This window comes from Trichosurus vulpecula, chromosome 2 (assembly GCF_011100635.1).
Source record: "Trichosurus vulpecula isolate mTriVul1 chromosome 2, mTriVul1.pri, whole genome shotgun sequence".
Lineage (NCBI taxonomy): Eukaryota > Metazoa > Chordata > Mammalia > Diprotodontia > Phalangeridae > Trichosurus > Trichosurus vulpecula.
Window position 1 is genome coordinate 37,005,692 of NC_050574.1, and position 16,733 is coordinate 37,022,424.

Here is a 16,733-nt window from a genome sequence, read left to right on the forward strand (position 1 = left end):
GCAATAATTTCCCTTAGAAAAGGGAACTCAGGGGCAGCTAGGTGGTGCAGTGAGTAGAGCACCGACCCTGGAGTCAGGAGGACCTGAGTTCAAATCCGGCCTCAGACACTTGACACTTGTACTAGCTGTGTGACCTTGGGCAAGTCACTTAACCCCAATTGCCCTGCCAAAAAAAAAGCAAAAAAAAAAAAGAGAACTCAAAGTAGGTATCTTAGAAGCTTGAATTCTACAAGGAACACAGAGAATGAAAAAGGAATAAATAAGAACCATGAATAAAAGTCTAAAATAGAAAAGGAAGAGAAATAATGAAGAGAATGAGGGAAAGAAATCCTTTTAGAGAAAAAGACAGAAAATGAAACAAAAAAATAAACCAAATTGAAGGGTAATAGGAGGATTTTTTTTCCTTTCCTCCCCCCCCCTACCGCTTTTTCCCTTTTTAATGGAATAGAAGGAGGAATTTACCTGACTACTTAACTGAGAGGAAAAAAGGGAAGAATTAGATAGCTAGATAAAAGAAAGAAAAAAAAGGAATTAACAAATTAAGCAGAACTCCAAGATGAAGAAAGGAATAGAAGATGAGACTCGTGGACAGGAACTCAAGGGTGAGGAGAGCCTGTGGCAATGAATAGGATTACCTTAAAGCAGATTAAGCACAGATGACATAAAGGGCTATCTTTACAGGGGAAGAAGAACAAACAAAAATCATGATTTAGGAAAAAAAATATTAGGGAGAAAGGAGAAAACATAAAGTTAACTCATAATTGGAAATCTGAACAAATTGAAGGATTGCATTGCTTGTTCTGTATGGCCCATGAGCTAAGAATAGTTTTTACATTCTAAAAATAATTTTAAAATTATTTTTAAAAATGTAAAAAACAAGACAAAACATTCTTAGCTTGTGAGCCATACTAAAAAAAAATGCAGGCAGTAGGCCAGATTTGGACTTCTGGCTGTAGTTTGCTGACCCCTGGATTAAATATTCCCAATAAAATTAGTTAGTAAACATTTATTAAGTACCTACTGTGTGCCAGGCATTGTGCTAAGCTCTGAGGATACAAAGAGAGGCAAAAGACAGTCTCTCTGTCGCTCAAAGTGCTCACAACCTAATGGTGGGCACAACATGCAAAGAAATATGTGCAAACAAAACAGACAGAAGATAAATTGGAAATAATCAGCAGAGGGAGGGCACTAGAATTAAGGGTGATCTGGAAAGGCTTCTGTAGGAGGGAGGATTTTAGCTGAGATTAAAGGAAGCCAAGTAAGCCAGGGGGCAGAGAGGAGGGACATTCTTCTCTGTCATGGGGACAACCAGCAGAAAGGCACAAAATCCGGAGATGGAGAGTCTTGTTCTAAGAAGGAGACCAGTGTCACTGGATCAAAAAGTATGTAATGGGGTTATAAGATGTAAGAAGACTGGAAGTGTAGGAGGATGCTATGTTATGAAGGACTTTGAACATAAAACAGGATTTTATCTTTGATCCTGGAGGCAATAGGAGTATAGGTGTTCCTCTGACAAGACCTGCAATGGATAACCCCCCTAGGCCAATTGGGCCATGGCTGTGTATTCAACCATATGGACCAAAAAAAAAAAGGAGGAGGTGGGGAGAGGGGAGGAGAGAGAGAGAGAGAGAGAGAGAGAGAGAGAGAGAGAGAGAGAGAGAATGAACAAGAGTGTGGGGGTATTATCTTTTCAATTAATGTAACGTAATATAATGTAATGTAATCAGTGGTACAGGATGATGAAATTTTAAATGGGCAATCAGGATGGTCACTATCCTATGATTCCTTTCCAAGGCTTGAACAGCTTTGATTGGGTCAAGATAGGAATAGCCAATCATGAGCATACAGCTACTCAGAGTCTCAACCAGGAAATCAAAAGATCCTTCTCATAAGAGAACCACCAAAACAAAATACCAACTCAGAGTATATATATATATATACACTTCTTAGAGTAGGAGGCATCACAATCTTCATGACTCAGTGCCTAATCAACTTAGTACCAAAAGGTGTGAAAGCCTTCCTACAAGCAAGCCTCCCCCTAAGCAAGCTTCCCTCCCCCAATGGGCTCTAGATGACTTAAGATATATCACAGATGTGAGCTGGGTCAGAACTCAAAGCAGCAAGCCTATTAATGCACCGAACATCTTCCTATTCCATTAACATTACAGCGCTGTTGATGCCGCATAAAGCTTCCTTCAGAATCTTGTATTCTGTGGCTTCTCTCCATCACCATTCACTCCTAAACCTTCCTTCTCTCTCCCCACCCTCAATGAGTATTGGCTCTTTGCTCAAACTCTGGTTTTATTGGATAAAAGCCACAAGAGCTGGTGAAGTGGGGGAATTGTGAGTGACAGATCCCCCTTTGGGCAAGGGCTCATCGGATCTTCAGGCAGAGCTCATAGGGTGGGGACACATTGCCCAGGCCTGTGGACTTGGGGGAGAGGTCAATCTCCTCAGGCCTCTTCACAGTACACAGGGTAAAACGCTGCAGGATGGTGGTGAGGAAGAGGAAGATCTCCATACGAGCCAGGCCTGCTCCGAGGCAGATACGCTTTCCTGTGGGTACCAGGTAGCATCTATCAGTAACACAGCCTGCCTGCCCCTTCCTTGCAATCTCTCCCCATCTTATTTCCCAGAATCTTCATCTTCTTATTCCTCAATTCTCTTTTATATCCCTTTCTCTATCTTGACTGCCATCTGTCAGTTCTGTGACTGAGGACAAATCCTTTCCCTTTGTGGGCTCACTTCTCCATCAGCCCAACGAAAGGGGTCAGATTGAATATTTATGTGACCTGGGCTTCTGGCCAAGTCTGCAGTATTATGTATGAGACTCTCCTGATTGAAGGAGAATGCTAATGCAATGCTATGTTCCTGTGTCAGGGGAGGAATTGGTTCAAGAAGTTTGAAGAAAGAGATATGTGCTTCATGCTCTCTTGGAGCCAGAACTCATATCACTCCAGGATTTCTAGATCTAGAGACCAGCTCCAGACACACAGAGAGAGAGGTTTTGGAAGGTACAGCTGCACAATGAAAGCAGGCTCCCCAAATGGTCCCTGATTTCCAGCTTGCCTCCTGAAAGACTTTGGGCAATTTCCCCTTGTATAAGATCAGGGTATCTTTTTCTTGGCTTGAGCTCAGTCAATAAATATGACTTGAGTACCTACTATATGCCAAGCACTTTGCTAAGATCTTGAGCTAAGTTATCTTGCTCTGAGTGGGGAGCTTATTCACTGTGTATATTTTCTAGTATATTCTAACCTGCTTGACTTCTCGAGGTTCTGCTTATTACTTTCTTGTCTGAATGGGGTTACTTGCCATTCACTATTTGCAGTGGTCTTTTGTGTAACTAACATTTATTTGGTGGTAAGGAACCAACCTGGCAAATGAAAACTGAAGACTACCCATCCCCCTTTTGAAGGTTTGTGGCCAGGGAAGCAGCTTTGTTCTAGACTTATGTACTCTTAGACAGGCAATATTGAAGGAAGCAGATAGATTCAATTCTAGTCTGGTATACCTTCCTGCCCCCAGACTGGAGGAAAGAACTTCCATGCCTGGGTGTGCTCTGGGGCTTAACTGCCTTTTCCCTCCCACCTATCTATCAATACTTTTCCTTGAACCCTGGGCTATATTTTTAGACATCCTATGTGGATAGACATGCCTAATGTGGGCAACACACAACTTATACTTAAATCCTTTTCCTGCTTTGATGATAATAGCAGCTCACATTTATAAAACACTTTGAATCTTTCAAAGCATTTTCTGAAAATCTTCCTGTGAGCTGATACAAGTAAGAGAGGAGGAAATTGAGATTCAGAGACCTTTCCTGTTGTCTGAGTTCACATATTTAGATCAGTCTGTGACTCCTTTTCCACTTTCCCTAGAGATCCTCTTGTGCTTTCTCAGGTTCTTTGCTCTTTCCCAATTGCTCCTGCCCCTCTCCCACCCCACTGCCACCGTCACCCATGCCAACCCTGTTCCAACCTAGAGCAAAGGGCATGAAGGCTTCATTGTTTTGAAAGGCTCCCTTATCATCCAGGAAGTTGTTGGGGTTGAAGTTTTCTGGATCCTTGAACTGGGTTGGGTCCCGATGTGCAGAGATCAGTAATGGAAGGATGGTGGTGCCCTGCGGGTAGGGTGTAGATATTGTAAGCCTTAGCAGATCCAGACTAGTTTGGGACATCAGGGGCACAAAGGCACTCCCATTCAGACTGGGTGGAGCTTGTGGGGATTGTTTGGAATCAGAGCATTCAGCTTTCTCCCTTCCCTCAGCAAACTGACTGCTACAAGACCCATCTATCAAGATGGGGACAGGTTTGGGATCCCAGGATGCCTGACTCCACCAGCCTCTTTCCTGTCAACCCTCTTCCTCCCTTCCACCAATGGAGTACATGTTTGAGCTGGGCACCTTGAGTAGGAAGTGGCCACGAAAGTGGGTGTCCTGGGTGAGAATGTGGGGAAGACCCATAGGAACCACACTGATGAAACGTTGGATCTCATGGATGACGGCGTTGGTATAGGGTAGACTGTCTCTGTCTTGCAGGCAGGGAAGCCGTTCTCGACCCACCACAGTGTCAATCTCCTCCTGGATCTTTTCTGGGAAAGTGGAGGGAGAAAGATGAAGGAAGGCCTCTGAAGGGGCCCCAATCCTCCTGTGGCCTCTGTTCCCACCATTATGTCATAGAATCTAGACCTGGAAGGACCTCCAACTCCTACCCCCTCCTTTTATGTATAGAGAAGCTTCAAAGCCTGGATAGGTTTTGCTGGTACACATACATAGGATACTCCAGGAATGTGGCCATAAAAAGGCAACAGCCTGGCAGTTCTGGGTTTAGTTTTGTTTCTGATCCCTTCCCTCTCCCACTCATATCTATACATAGGGAAAAGGAAGAGGGAAGGGAACAAGTACTTACTAAATACCTACCATGTGTCAAACACTGTGCTAAGCACTATACAAATATTCTCTCATTTGATTCTCACAACAGTTCTGGGAATAGGTGCTATTATTAGTCCCATTTCACAGTTGAGGAAACTAGGTAGATAGAGGTTAAGTGATCTGCCCAGGATAATAAAGCCAGTAAGTGTCTGAGACCAGATTTGAACTCAGATCTTCCTGACTCCAGGTCTGACACTCTCTCCACTGAGACATCTAGCTACTTTGAGAGAGGAAAGGATTTTTAGAATTGAGAAACTGGGAAATGCTAGAGCCCAAGAGCTCTACTCAGTTTTCCTATTTCAAGATATATAAAGAATGAATTCAAATATAAAAGAATAAGAGCCATTCTCCAACAAATAAATGGTCAAAGTATATGAATAGTCAATTTTCAAAGGAATAAATTCAAGCTACCAATAATCATATAAAAATGTTCCAAAATATCTAGCAATTCTGAGGTTCCAGTTCACACTTTCCAGTTGGTAGAGGTGATAAAAAATAAAGATGACAAAAACCAAAAATGACAAATGTTGGAGGGGCTATGGGAAAAACAGGTACATTGATGCCCTGTTGGTGGAGCTATGGAGTGGTCCAACCATTCTGGAAAACAATTTGGAACAATGCCCCCTAAATTATTAAACTATGCATACTCTTTGACCTAGCAATGGTGCTATTAGTCATATATCCCAAGGAGGTAAGAGAGAAAAAAATAGGTAGGACATAACTGGAGACTAATGGAAAACCCATCTATTGGAGAGTGGAGAAACAAATTTTGGTACATGAACATGATGGAACATTATTATGCCATAAGAAATGATGATGTGGATTGTTTCAATGAAACCTGGGAAAAACTGAATGAACAGATGCAAAGTGAAGTGAAAAGAGCCAGAAGAACAATTTACATCATAACACATATTATAAAGAAAAATAATTTGGAAAGATTTTAGAACTCTGATCAATGCAATGATCAGCCATAATTCAAAGGACCAAAGCTGAAGTGTGTCACCCACCTCTTGACAGACAAGTAATAGAATTAGAATGCAGATGGAGGGATATATTTTTGGACATGGCCAATGAATGAATTTGTTTACTTGATTATATATATTTGTTATGAAGCTTCCTTTGTCTTTTCTTTCTTGTTCATTTAGGTGAGAAGGGGGTAGGGAGAGAAAAAATGCTTGTTCTTAAAAATAAGATCTTTTTTTTAAAGTTGTTGCCAAAAAACTTCAAGGCTTTAAACCAAAGCAGTATTGGTACATCCTACTCCTACTTTGAAGAGTTAATACCACACCTGGGGACTCCAGTTAAAGCTAGAAGGAGGGAATAGCTCTATAATCTCATAGATTATGCCCAGTAGAACACCTGAGGATGACTAACAGCAGCCATGGACCAGGGAAGCAATGGGGAAAAGGGAAAAGGGAAGAGATTACACATTTATATGGTGCTTATTCTATGCCAGACACTTTGCTAAATGCCTTACAATTCTTAACTCATTTGATCCTCACAACAGTCCTAGGAGGAAGGTGCTATCATTATCCCCGTTTGAGGAAATTGAGGCAAACCAGAGGTTAAGTGACCTGCCCAAGTAGTAAGTCTCTAAGGTCTGATTTGAACTCAGGTCTTCCTGGCTCCAGGTCTAATGCTCTATGCACTAAGCCCCTAGATGAGATGCAATGCTGAGCATGATCCCTTCAAAGCTGTCAGGCAGCAACACCCAGAAACAACTAAGTATCCAACCAAGGCTACATGCTTTCCAGAGACTGCACAGTATAGGCATGGGTCTGGAGCAGTCCTGGTGGGAGAAGCAGGATGACATTATCAGAAGTCATCAGCAGCCCTGCAGTGTCAAGAGTGATGAATTGACCTTTTGTGTGGGTGATCTAGCCAAGTCTTCCCTAGCTACACCTATTTCCCAAGTGTGCTCACTTTTTCTCCTGAGGAGATCTATATTTTCCGGATAATGTGCCAAGTATGAGGAGAAAATGTTTTCTTGCTACTTTTCTTACCATGTTATTTCATTAAAATGCCTCTGTTAGGAAGTAATTGTGTCCTCTGTCTATCTAGGAAAAGGGGTTCACAAGCTATTGTTTTGAATGGATGCAGACACATAAAATACCCTGGTCCTGGGACAACTTTGTCTGGTGGACTCATTGTAGGGGTGGTGGGGTGCCCCTAGAAAATATACCCATGGCAGAACTGAGACCCATGGAGCTTAAGTGGCTGCAGTGGTGTGGAATAGATGGTCTCAGGCTTTGGCATGGGGACTCTCTTGCCCTATAAATGGGAATATCTCTTCATAGACCTTCTCTGAGGAAGGTGGCAGGAGGAAGAGGAAATTTCTTTGAGGGCATCCCCTTTCTCTTACTACCATGGTGCCCTGAATTATAGCCCTGAGATTTAGAAGGACCCCTAGAGATCATCTCGATCAATCTCCTTCTTTTTCAAAAGTCCAAACCAGGCTCAGCAATATGAAGTCATTTGCCCAAGATTACATACCTGTCACACTGGGATATTTGAGTAAGATCAGGAGTCCATAATGGATGGTGGTGCTTGTGGTCTCAGTGCCACCAAAGAATAGGTTATGGGTTGTCATCACCAGGGTCTCCATGTAGAAGTGGCTCCTGGGGTCCTGCTTCTCCTAAGGCAGGAAAATGGGGCCATAGTTCATAAGGGAAGTGGCTGTTTGGTGGAAGATTTGGGCCTTTTAGCATTTTTGTTGGATATTTAGGGGTGAGGGCAGGGAAGATATGGTGAGGGGACCAAACCTTCTCCATTTGGTCCAGGAAGAAGTCAATGAAGTTTTGGGGTTCTTCAGGCTGTCTATTCTCCTCATGTTTCTTGATCTCCTCAGAAATGAAAGCCTGTAACTTCTTGAAATTACTGAAGATGCGATGGTGGGGACCAGGGATCCAGTCCAGGAAGGAGGGGAAAATGTTGTACATCTGGGCACGGGGATAGGAAAGAAGATGAGGAGTGTGTGTGTGTGTGTGTGTGTGTGTGTGTGTGTGTTTAGAGGTCATTGCAGCAGCCTCTGTGAGGGCCCCTCTTCCCACCCTTGCTGTGCAGTATGGCCAAGTCACTTCAGGGTCTCCATGGCATGATGGATTGAGTTGTGGACTTGGAGTCAGGAACATCTGGGTTTGGATGTCACATCAGACACTTAGCAGTTACATGAGCCAGGGCATTCTCTCAGAAACCTCAGATTCTCTTATTTGTCTCCTCTCCCCCACTTTTAGAGGATCTCCAGTATGTCTTGATTACTTGGGTTGTTTCTCTGAGACCACCCTTCTGCCTCCTTTTGCCGGCCCCACCCTCCAGCTAAGGTCTCCTTGTGTGGTCTTGGGTTTTCAGAAGAGTCTGATCTGGCAATAACAGGGGACTGAGGTCTAGCTATGGCTCACCTGGCCCCACTGGGAACTCATGATTTGGAAGTTGTCATTCAGCAAGTTCAGTAAGATTCGGAAATCTGGGTCGTCATAAGGGAATCGCTCCCCAAACACTACAGAGCAGATCACATTGGCCACAGCATTGCGAATGTGGTAGAGGGGGTTAAATGGGGCTCCTGGGGGAGGCAATGAGGGGAGGAGTCAGGTCTCTTTCAGGCCCCAGGCTCCTCCCCTGCTTCTCGAACACCAAACTTGACTTTCTTATGGCTCACTTCCTTAGACGCCCCCTTTCTCTTTCTTATTCCTATGTCTCTGTGTCTCTGTCCTCTATTTTAATTGCTGCTGTGTTTCGGCATGTACCCAGTGTCTCTTTCTGTAGGTGTCTCTGTGTTTCTGTCCCCTGACATCTCCTCTACTCCCAATGGCTCTCTGTGCCCCTGTCCCCACCACCATCCCCGCTACTCTGTTTTTCCCTGTCCATCTCTGTTCTTGAGGTCTCAGGTCTGAACCTTTGGTGAGGCTGAGCTCCTGAATGAGGGCAGCTGCCTCTTCTTGGATCCTCTGGGCAATGCTCCGGCTCCCTATGCCCAGCTTTTTCAGGGCTCCCACAGTAAAGGTTCGGAGTGTGTGCCAACGGTGGCCATTGGAGAATACAATTCCTGCACAAGGGAGAGAGGGAACAAGAGATAAGGAGATGGAAGGCAGAGAAATGGGGACAGAGACAGAGAAGGTAGAGAGAAGCGATGTTGTATGAAGGACAGAGACATACGAGATAGACAGGGTACAGAGAGAGACAAGGGAAGGAGATAAGAGAGCAGAAACAAGAGGGGGCAGAGATATGGAGGGCAAAGATATGGGGGAGTGAGCAGAGACTCCAACCTGGGAGACAGAGAGGTAGAGGGGACAGAGTGACAATGGGGAGGGAGCCAGGATGGCAGAGATAGAGCAGGACAGGGATGTGGAGAGCAAAGATAGAGACATGGAGACCTGGACATGGAAAACAAAGATAGAGGCAGAGTGGGGAGGAGTGTCACAAGGGGAGCAGAGACTGGGAGAGCTGTCACCAGGGGATGGGGGGGGGGGAGAGAGAGAGAGAGAGAGAGAGAGAGAGAGAGAGAGAGAGAGAGAGAGAGAGGGAGAGAGAGAGAAAGTGGGATGGAGACTGAGGGAAATGGGGAGATGTGAGTCATGAAGACTGAAGAGAGGCAGTGATTCTTGGAGGGGGAACAGAGAGATATGGGGAGGAATGAAAACAGGAGGCCAGGGCCTCAGCATGAAGGGAGGACTCGACTCCCCTCACCTTTGCCTTGGGTGCAGCGGTCAAAAGAGGCCATGGCACCACGACCACTGAAGGTGTCTGCCTGCAGAAGCAGAGCTTCCCTGAGAGTGCTGGTTCCACTCAGCACCACGAATGGTTGTGGGCCCAAGTGCACTGTGAACACGGATCCAAAGTGCCTGCTCAGCTGCAGGAGGGAGAGGGACCCGAATCAGACTCCCAGCTTACAGTCTGAGGGCTCCTGGCTTCTCTGCACCCAGCCCCAGCCCCTCTGGGAATCATATTCCCCCCAACTGGGGTTTTCTTGGCAGAGATACTTGCAGTGGTTTGCCATTTTCTTTTCCAACTCATTGTACAGTTGGGGAACTGGGGCAAACAGAGTAAGTGACTTGCCCAGGGTCTCACAGCTAGTAATTGTCAGATCAAACTCAGGAAGATGAAGTTTCCTGACTCCATGCCTACGTTCTATGCACTATGGCATCACCTAGCTGCCCAGGAACCTTCTGACCCCTGATACCTCAATGTTGGAGACCCCAGCCTTCATTCGCACCCAGCCTCTGGGTGTGCCAAGCCCTCAGCCTAGTCCTTGACTCTCCCCACCAGTATGACCTCTAGGAAGCAACCCATGTCCTGAGACAAAGAAGTCTGGGTCTTCCAGTTCCCCCTGCCCCAATCCTGGTCACTGGGTGGGATGCTGATTCTTCATGGGTATCTTCAACCCTACTCCCCAGGGGTCACCATGTCTTGACTTTCCAATTCCTGCCCCTACTTGGATCTGGTTCCTGCAATTTCTAGGACCCCCTAAATATCTCTTCTCTTTCTGTCTCTGGGGCTTTCAGTGTCTGCTTCTGTTCTACCTAACTGGGCATTTTCCTGTTTTCTTTCAGAGGAATCTACGCTCGGGTCCCCATTACCTGGGCCCCCTTGCAATCCAGCTTTTGCCTTCCCGGTGCTATCTCCTACCTCCATGAGTCTTTTGTCCAGACTGGAAGGGCCAAGCTGTAGCAGGTTTCCAAGCAATGGTAGGGGTGTGGGACCAGGGGGCAGCTGGCCCCGAGAGCTCTTCGAGACCCTCCTATGAAGGGCCAGAGCAAGAAGCAGGAGACAAAGCAAGATTAGGAGCAGCATTGCAAGACCTGAGCCCACAAGTGTGCGTCAGAAGCAGCCCAGCCCTACTTAATAAGGATTTTTCCTGCCCAGCCTCCTGGCATAAAATCGAGCCTCTGAGCCCAGTCCCTGAGCTCTTGGGGCTCCACAGGCCTCTCTGCTTCCTTTGATTGCTTTTAATTGCATTATTTTTTCAATTAGTAATATTTGGCTTTTCACCCTCCCACCCCAAACCCAGGAACTTTTGGAGACTAAAAAAAAAAAAACCAACGGAAATCCTGTTACAAACACATATCAAGAGAAATCAATCGATCAAAACAGATTTCTACCCTGGGCATGTTGTAAAACAATATTTGTCTTTTTCTGTACTTTGAGTCCTTTACCTCTCTGTGAGGTGATAGGTAGCTTGTTTCATCATTATTCCTCTGGAATCATGGCTGGTCCTCATGCCGATCAGAATTCCCAAGTCTTTCAACAATGTTTGTCTTTACCATATTGTTTCTGTGTTTCTGTGTCTATCTCTGTCTCTCTCCCCCTATTTATACAATAACAAATATAAGAACATATCATACACATTCTCCCAGCTTTCTTTGAAAATATCCCTTTCATCATTTCTTACAACACAATAATATTTCTTCATATTTACATCCATTTCCCAATTTATTGGTACCCCCTGAGATTCCTGTTCTTTGTCACCTTAAAAGAACTATACCTAATTTTGTACATCTTTTGATTTTATTTTTCTTAAGACGAATCCCTCTCTTAATCTACCATTTCTCTAATTCCACACATACTTTCTCCACCCTCCCTGTTATTTTTCTGTTGAATGAAATTTGTGTGTATGTGTGTGTGAGAGAGAGAGAGAAGGAGAGAGAGAGAAAGAAAAAAAGAGAGGGGAAGAGAGAGAAAAAAAGAGAGGGAGAAAGAGAGAAGGAGAAAATGAAAGTGAAAGAGAGAGAGGAAGAAAGAGAGGAGAGGAGAGAGAAAGAGAGGGGGACAGAAAAAGAGAGGGAGAAAGAGAGGAGGAGAGAAAGGGGGGAGAGAGAAAGAGAGAGTGAGAGAGACAGACAGATGGACAGATAGCAGACAACCTTCCTTTAACCAGTTCAGATGAGAGTAAGGTTCAAGTGAAGCCACTCATCTCTACCCCCTTTGTATAGATGTCTGTAGTTTGTCTGGATGTCTTCTTGTGCACTCTGGTTGTGTGAGGTAACTTCCCCTTACCTTCCTTTCGCTCTCTTCCCATTCTTCTCTTAAGATCATCAGGACATAACAGAATGATTTCCAGGCCTTGTCTAATTAGACTCCCTCTGTGAACCCTGATGAAGAGGGGAATCAGGGGTGACACATGTAGCATCTTCCTATATTAGAGTGTAAGCCATCTATCTTTGTTAAATCACTTATTATTGTTCATTCATGTTGCCCTTTTTTTTTGTTTCTCTGCACTCCTTTGTTTGAACAGGTATTCAAAGTTCTCTGCAGCTCTGATTTTTTTCATCAGGAATGCTTGGAAATCCTCTGTTTCATTAAAGGTCTATTTCTCTCACCCTCTTCCCCTGTGTAGCATTATACTCAGTTTTTCTGTGTTTCTCTTTGCTGTAAGCCCAAATTCTTTGCCTTGCAGGATATCATATTCCAACTTCTCTGTTTCTTTATAGTTGCTGCTGCTAAATATTGTGTGATCTGACTGGGGTTCTCAGTGCTGGAATTCTTTCTTTCTGGCAGTATTTGCCCTTGACCTGCAGACTTTAGATCTTGGCTCTGACGTTCCTGGGATTTCTCATTTTGAGATTTTTTTCAGGAGGTGACTGGTAAATTCTTTATGTTTCTACTTTGACCTCTGTTTCAAAGAGATCTAGGCAGTTTTCTTTTAAGATATTTTGAAATAAGATGTCTAGGTTCTTTTTTTGGTCATGGTGTTCAGTTAGTCCTTAAATTAAGTAGATTCTTAAGTTTTTTCTCCTTGTCTGTTTTCCAGGTTAGTTGCTTTTGCTATGGAATATCTTAGAAGAATTTTCTTCTATTTTTCCAACCTTTTGACTTTGTTTTAATATTTTTTTTATCTCATGTAGTTATTGGCTTCTATTTGCTTCTTTTTCATTTTTATGACGTTTGTTACTTGGGCAAGGTTTTGTACCTCCTGCACCAAGCTAGTCACTTGGCGGCTAGTGAACGGAGCACTGGGCCTGGAGTCAAGAAGACCTGAGTTCAAATCTTGGCTCAGACGCTTAGTAGCTGTGTGACTCCAGGTTTAGCTTCTGTTTGCCTCAGTTTCTTCAACTATAAAGTGGGTATAAGAACAGCGCCAACCTCTCAAGGTTGTTGTGAAGATCAAATGAGATAAAATTTGTGAAGTGCTTAGTACAGTGTCTGGCAGTGATATAAATGCTTATTCTCTCCCCTCAAGCTATTAATTCCCTTGTCCTCAGACCCTTTAAAAAGAAAACCTGAGAGTGAAATAATACTACTACTGATAATAGCAGCTATCTACATAATACTTAAAGGAAAGTGATTTTTCACACATGCCCCTTTGATTCTTACAATGACTCCAATTTTTTTACAGATGGGGAAAGTGAGGCTCATAGAGGCTCCTATGAGTGATCTACTCAGGGTCACATGGCTAGAAGAGATTGGAACTAGTAATCAAATCCAGCCTAGCACTTCTACTTGCTGGAAAGCTGAGGACCAGAGGGGAACTTATGGGCTAGAGGCTAGATTTCCCGGCTCCTGGTCTAGGGTGTTCTGGACCATATCCCTCTGCCTCTGCCGACTCTGTCCATCCCTGTCTGTCTTGTCACGGTCCTTGTTTTCTATCTCTTTCACTCCTATTTCTCTCTAATTCTATTCTATTCTTCTAATTATTTTGGGAAAAGCCCCTGTCTCTCTCCATGATTGTCTCTTCCCACGCCTCTAGGCGCATCTGTCACTCTGAGCCTTTTGTCTTTGAATGTCATTTTTTTTCTCGAATGTCTTTGCTTCTCTTTTTATTTCTCTGGAGATCCCACTGCTCGTATTGATCTGGAGCCTGCTCACAATCAGTCCTTGCCCACAGACAGCTTCCGTGTTCATAGACAGGGCAGGGGTGGGCTCCCAAAGGCAGCTAGTCTCCCTTCTTGGCTACAGCAGGAAGACCTGGGCAGGACCAGGAAAATGCAGAACTGGCCCATCAGGTGAATTAATAAATGAAGGAAAGGAAGGAGAAGGCTTAACTAAGCATGTACTATGGGCCAGGCTGAGTCCTGGGAACCAAATCTAGGTTGAAGACCGAGCCTGACCACAAGGAGCTCCCCTTTGTGGAAAATATTATACTATTTTATATCATTTTTGTAATTTCAATAAGACTCAGGGCCTGAACTACTTAACCAGAAGAAAAGCCTGATCCTAACAGTCTTTTTGTTCTCTGAGTAAGCTCAGAGATATCTCTATCTTGTATCAACAAATCCATATGGAGCATTTCTTGCTCTGTCCATGGCCATTAAGGGTGAAAACCTTGACCCCAGACACTATCTTGAATTATGTGACTTTTCCTTATCTTAATATTTTATGGGCATATACTATGTTGTGGAATGTTAATGGCCAATTAAACACAGAGATCCTGGGGTAGTAATTCCAACTGACACTCTGTCAACTATCTAATTTGTTGTATTTACAATCTATTCCATTAAGGAAAATCCTCTTCTTGTATCATGGTTAAACATACATGGGGGTCATAAAAATGAGGTCATACAGGCTTGCTAGCTCTGCTAAAATAACGTATATAAGTTTTCTCATTGCTTTGTTCAGGCAGCCAGAGTTTATACTCTGACTCCTTGTACGTACAAGTAAGCTAGCTCCGCTATGCTTTAAGGGAAAATAATAAACAACATGGATTTTTCTATCACCTAGCTCTGTTGTTTCCTTCAACCAAATTTTCAGGTTTAACACCTTCTAACCTGGAAACAACTCATAAAGGACAGTGGGGGCCAAGGAAGGGGACTGTGGTTTGAAAAGTCACAGGAATGGTGATTGGAGCCATAGAGAAGAGTATGGATTTCCAGGAACCCACACCCTTTCCAGAAACTATGGCAGGGTTGATTTATTTACTGTTTAAGAATTGGAAAGTTAGGGGGGATGGGGTGACTCAAACAGTAAACAGTAGCTCAGCATCTGATGAGAAGATCACAGGGGATTGTGAAATGATCTATGATTGGGGCAGGCCTAGGCAAGATGGACCACTAAGGCAACATCCATAGGGCCGGGAGGGGCTCCAGGGCCAGACTTTCTGTCTCAGTCAATCTCTCTGCCTCTCTTGGGTCTCTCTTATTGGGTTTCTTATTCTCTGTCTCTCTGTCTGTCTCTGTCTATCTGTCTGTTTGTCTCTCCTCTCTGTCTCTCTCTCTGTCTCTTTCTTCCTCCTGTCTCTCCTCTCTGTCTCTGTCTCTCTCTGTCTGCCTGCCTGCCTGCCTGTCTCTGTCTCCGTCTCCATCTCCGTCTCCCTCTCTTTCTCTCTCTCTCTCCTCTCTCTCTCTCTCTCTCTCTCTCTCTCTCTCCCTCTCTCTCCTCCTGTCTCTGTCTCTCTCTGTCTCTGTCTGTTTGCCTGCCTGTCTGTCTGTCTGTCTCCCTCTCTGTCTCTCTCCTTCTCCCTCTCCCTCTCTCCCTCCCTCCCTCTGATGAGGGCACAGTCTCTGGGAACCCCTTGAACCCTTGAACTCTCCTTGAATCTTGCCACTGGACCTGGCCTTGGCCTGAGGCTATAACCATTAAGCCCAAATGCCTACCTTGCCCAGTCCTCTATTGTCCAGCTGTTTCCCACCCTTAATCCTGTTTCCCATCCTTAATCCTGATCAAAATATCTATACCCTAGCTCTGTTACCCTAGCCCTTTATGGTCTGTCATTTCCATACAGCCTTCAGCTATTTCCCCCACCCTGGAGTCTGACCTCATCCTTAAGTCCCTCCCTAGACCCCTCTTCTGGTCACCCCAGACCACCCCTCAATCCCTCCCACAACCTTTGTGTATATAATCTCCATCTTGCCTCCATGAAGGTGGTCAGAACCAATCTAGCTCAGATGGGTCTGGCCCTTTTTCCTTACAGGCGTCGCAAGGGGTGGGATCTCTCGGGGCAGGCTTATTTGGCTAACTCTTAATAAACTTTGTCCTTTCCCTTGGCTGAGGAGGTTTGAGTCGAATTCTTTCGGCAGGACCCGGCGTGTCGGTACTTTGGGGTGTCAAGCACCTCTCACCCCAAACCCTCATCACCTCTCCTTCCCCCTCCCTCCCCCTCCTTCCCTCCCTCCCTCCTTCCCTCCTTCCCTCTCTCTGTCTGTCTCTGTTTCTCTGTCTCTCTCTCTCTGTCTCTGTCTCCCTCCCTCTCCTTCTCCCTCTCCCTTCTTCTCCCTCCCTCCCTCCCTCTCTCTCTCTCTCTCTCTCTCTCTCTCTGTCCCTCTCTGTCCCTCTCTGTCTCTCTCTTTGTCTCTGTCTCCCCCTCTGTCTCCCTCTCCCTCCCTCCCTCTCTCCCTCCCTCCCTCTCTCTGTTTCTCCATCTGTCTGTCTCTCTCTGTCTCTGTCTCTCCATCTGTCTGTCTCTCTCTCTGTCTCTGTCTTTGTCTGTCTGTCTGCCTGCCTGCCTGTCTGTCTCTCTCTCTGTCCCTCTCCCTCTGCCTCTCCCTCTCCCTTTCCCTCTCCCTCCCTCTCTCTCTCTCTCCCCTCCTTGCCTCTGTTTCTCTGTCTCTCTCTGTCTCTTTCTGTCTCTGTCTGTCTTCCTGTTTGCCTGTCTGTCTCTCTCTGTCTCTGTCAATCTCCCTCTCCCTCTCCCTCCCCCTCCCTCTCCCTTCCCCTCCCTCTCCCTCTCTCTCTCTCTCTCTCTCTCTCTCTCTCTCTGTCTCTGTCTCTCCATCTGTCTGTCTGTCTCTCTGTCTCTGTCTGCCTGCCTGCCTGCCTGTCTGTCTGTCTCTCTGTCTCCTTCTGTCTCTGTCTGTCTGCCTGCTTGCCTGTCTGTCTCTCTCTGTCTCTGTCTCTGTCTCCCTCCCTCTCCCTCTCCCTCTCTCTCCCTCCC

The 16,733-nt window shown here is 45.2% G+C and overlaps 1 protein-coding gene across 1 annotated transcript; it reads right to left on the bottom strand.

The window, feature by feature from the left end:
• Positions 1-2,283: 2,283 nt before the first annotated feature.
• Positions 2,284-10,967, bottom strand: LOC118839610 (cytochrome P450 2F2-like). Its single transcript, XM_036747098.1, has 9 exons — positions 10,556-10,967; positions 9,617-9,779; positions 8,826-8,975; positions 8,332-8,492; positions 7,696-7,872; positions 7,427-7,568; positions 4,406-4,593; positions 3,982-4,123; positions 2,284-2,556 (listed from the first exon to the last, which is right to left on the bottom strand). Exons 1-9 carry the CDS (start codon positions 10,718-10,720, stop codon positions 2,375-2,377), a joined length of 1,470 nt encoding a protein of 489 aa, XP_036602993.1. The 5' UTR covers positions 10,721-10,967; the 3' UTR covers positions 2,284-2,374.
• Positions 10,968-16,733: the final 5,766 nt, after the last annotated feature.

Bases quoted from the DNA above. Each gene is read 5' to 3' on its own strand.
- LOC118839610 (XM_036747098.1), bottom strand. From the start codon at position 10,720: ATGCTGCTCCTAATCTTGCTTTGTCTCCTGCTTCTTGCTCTGGCCCTT. The intron at 9,780-10,555 runs GTAGGAGATAGC...TCCCTCCTGCAG, and splicing joins TGGACAAAAGACTCATGGAG to CTGAGCAGGCACTTTGGATC. The intron at 8,976-9,616 runs GTGAGGGGAGTC...TCCCTTGTGCAG, and splicing joins CCGCTGCACCCAAGGCAAAG to GAATTGTATTCTCCAATGGC.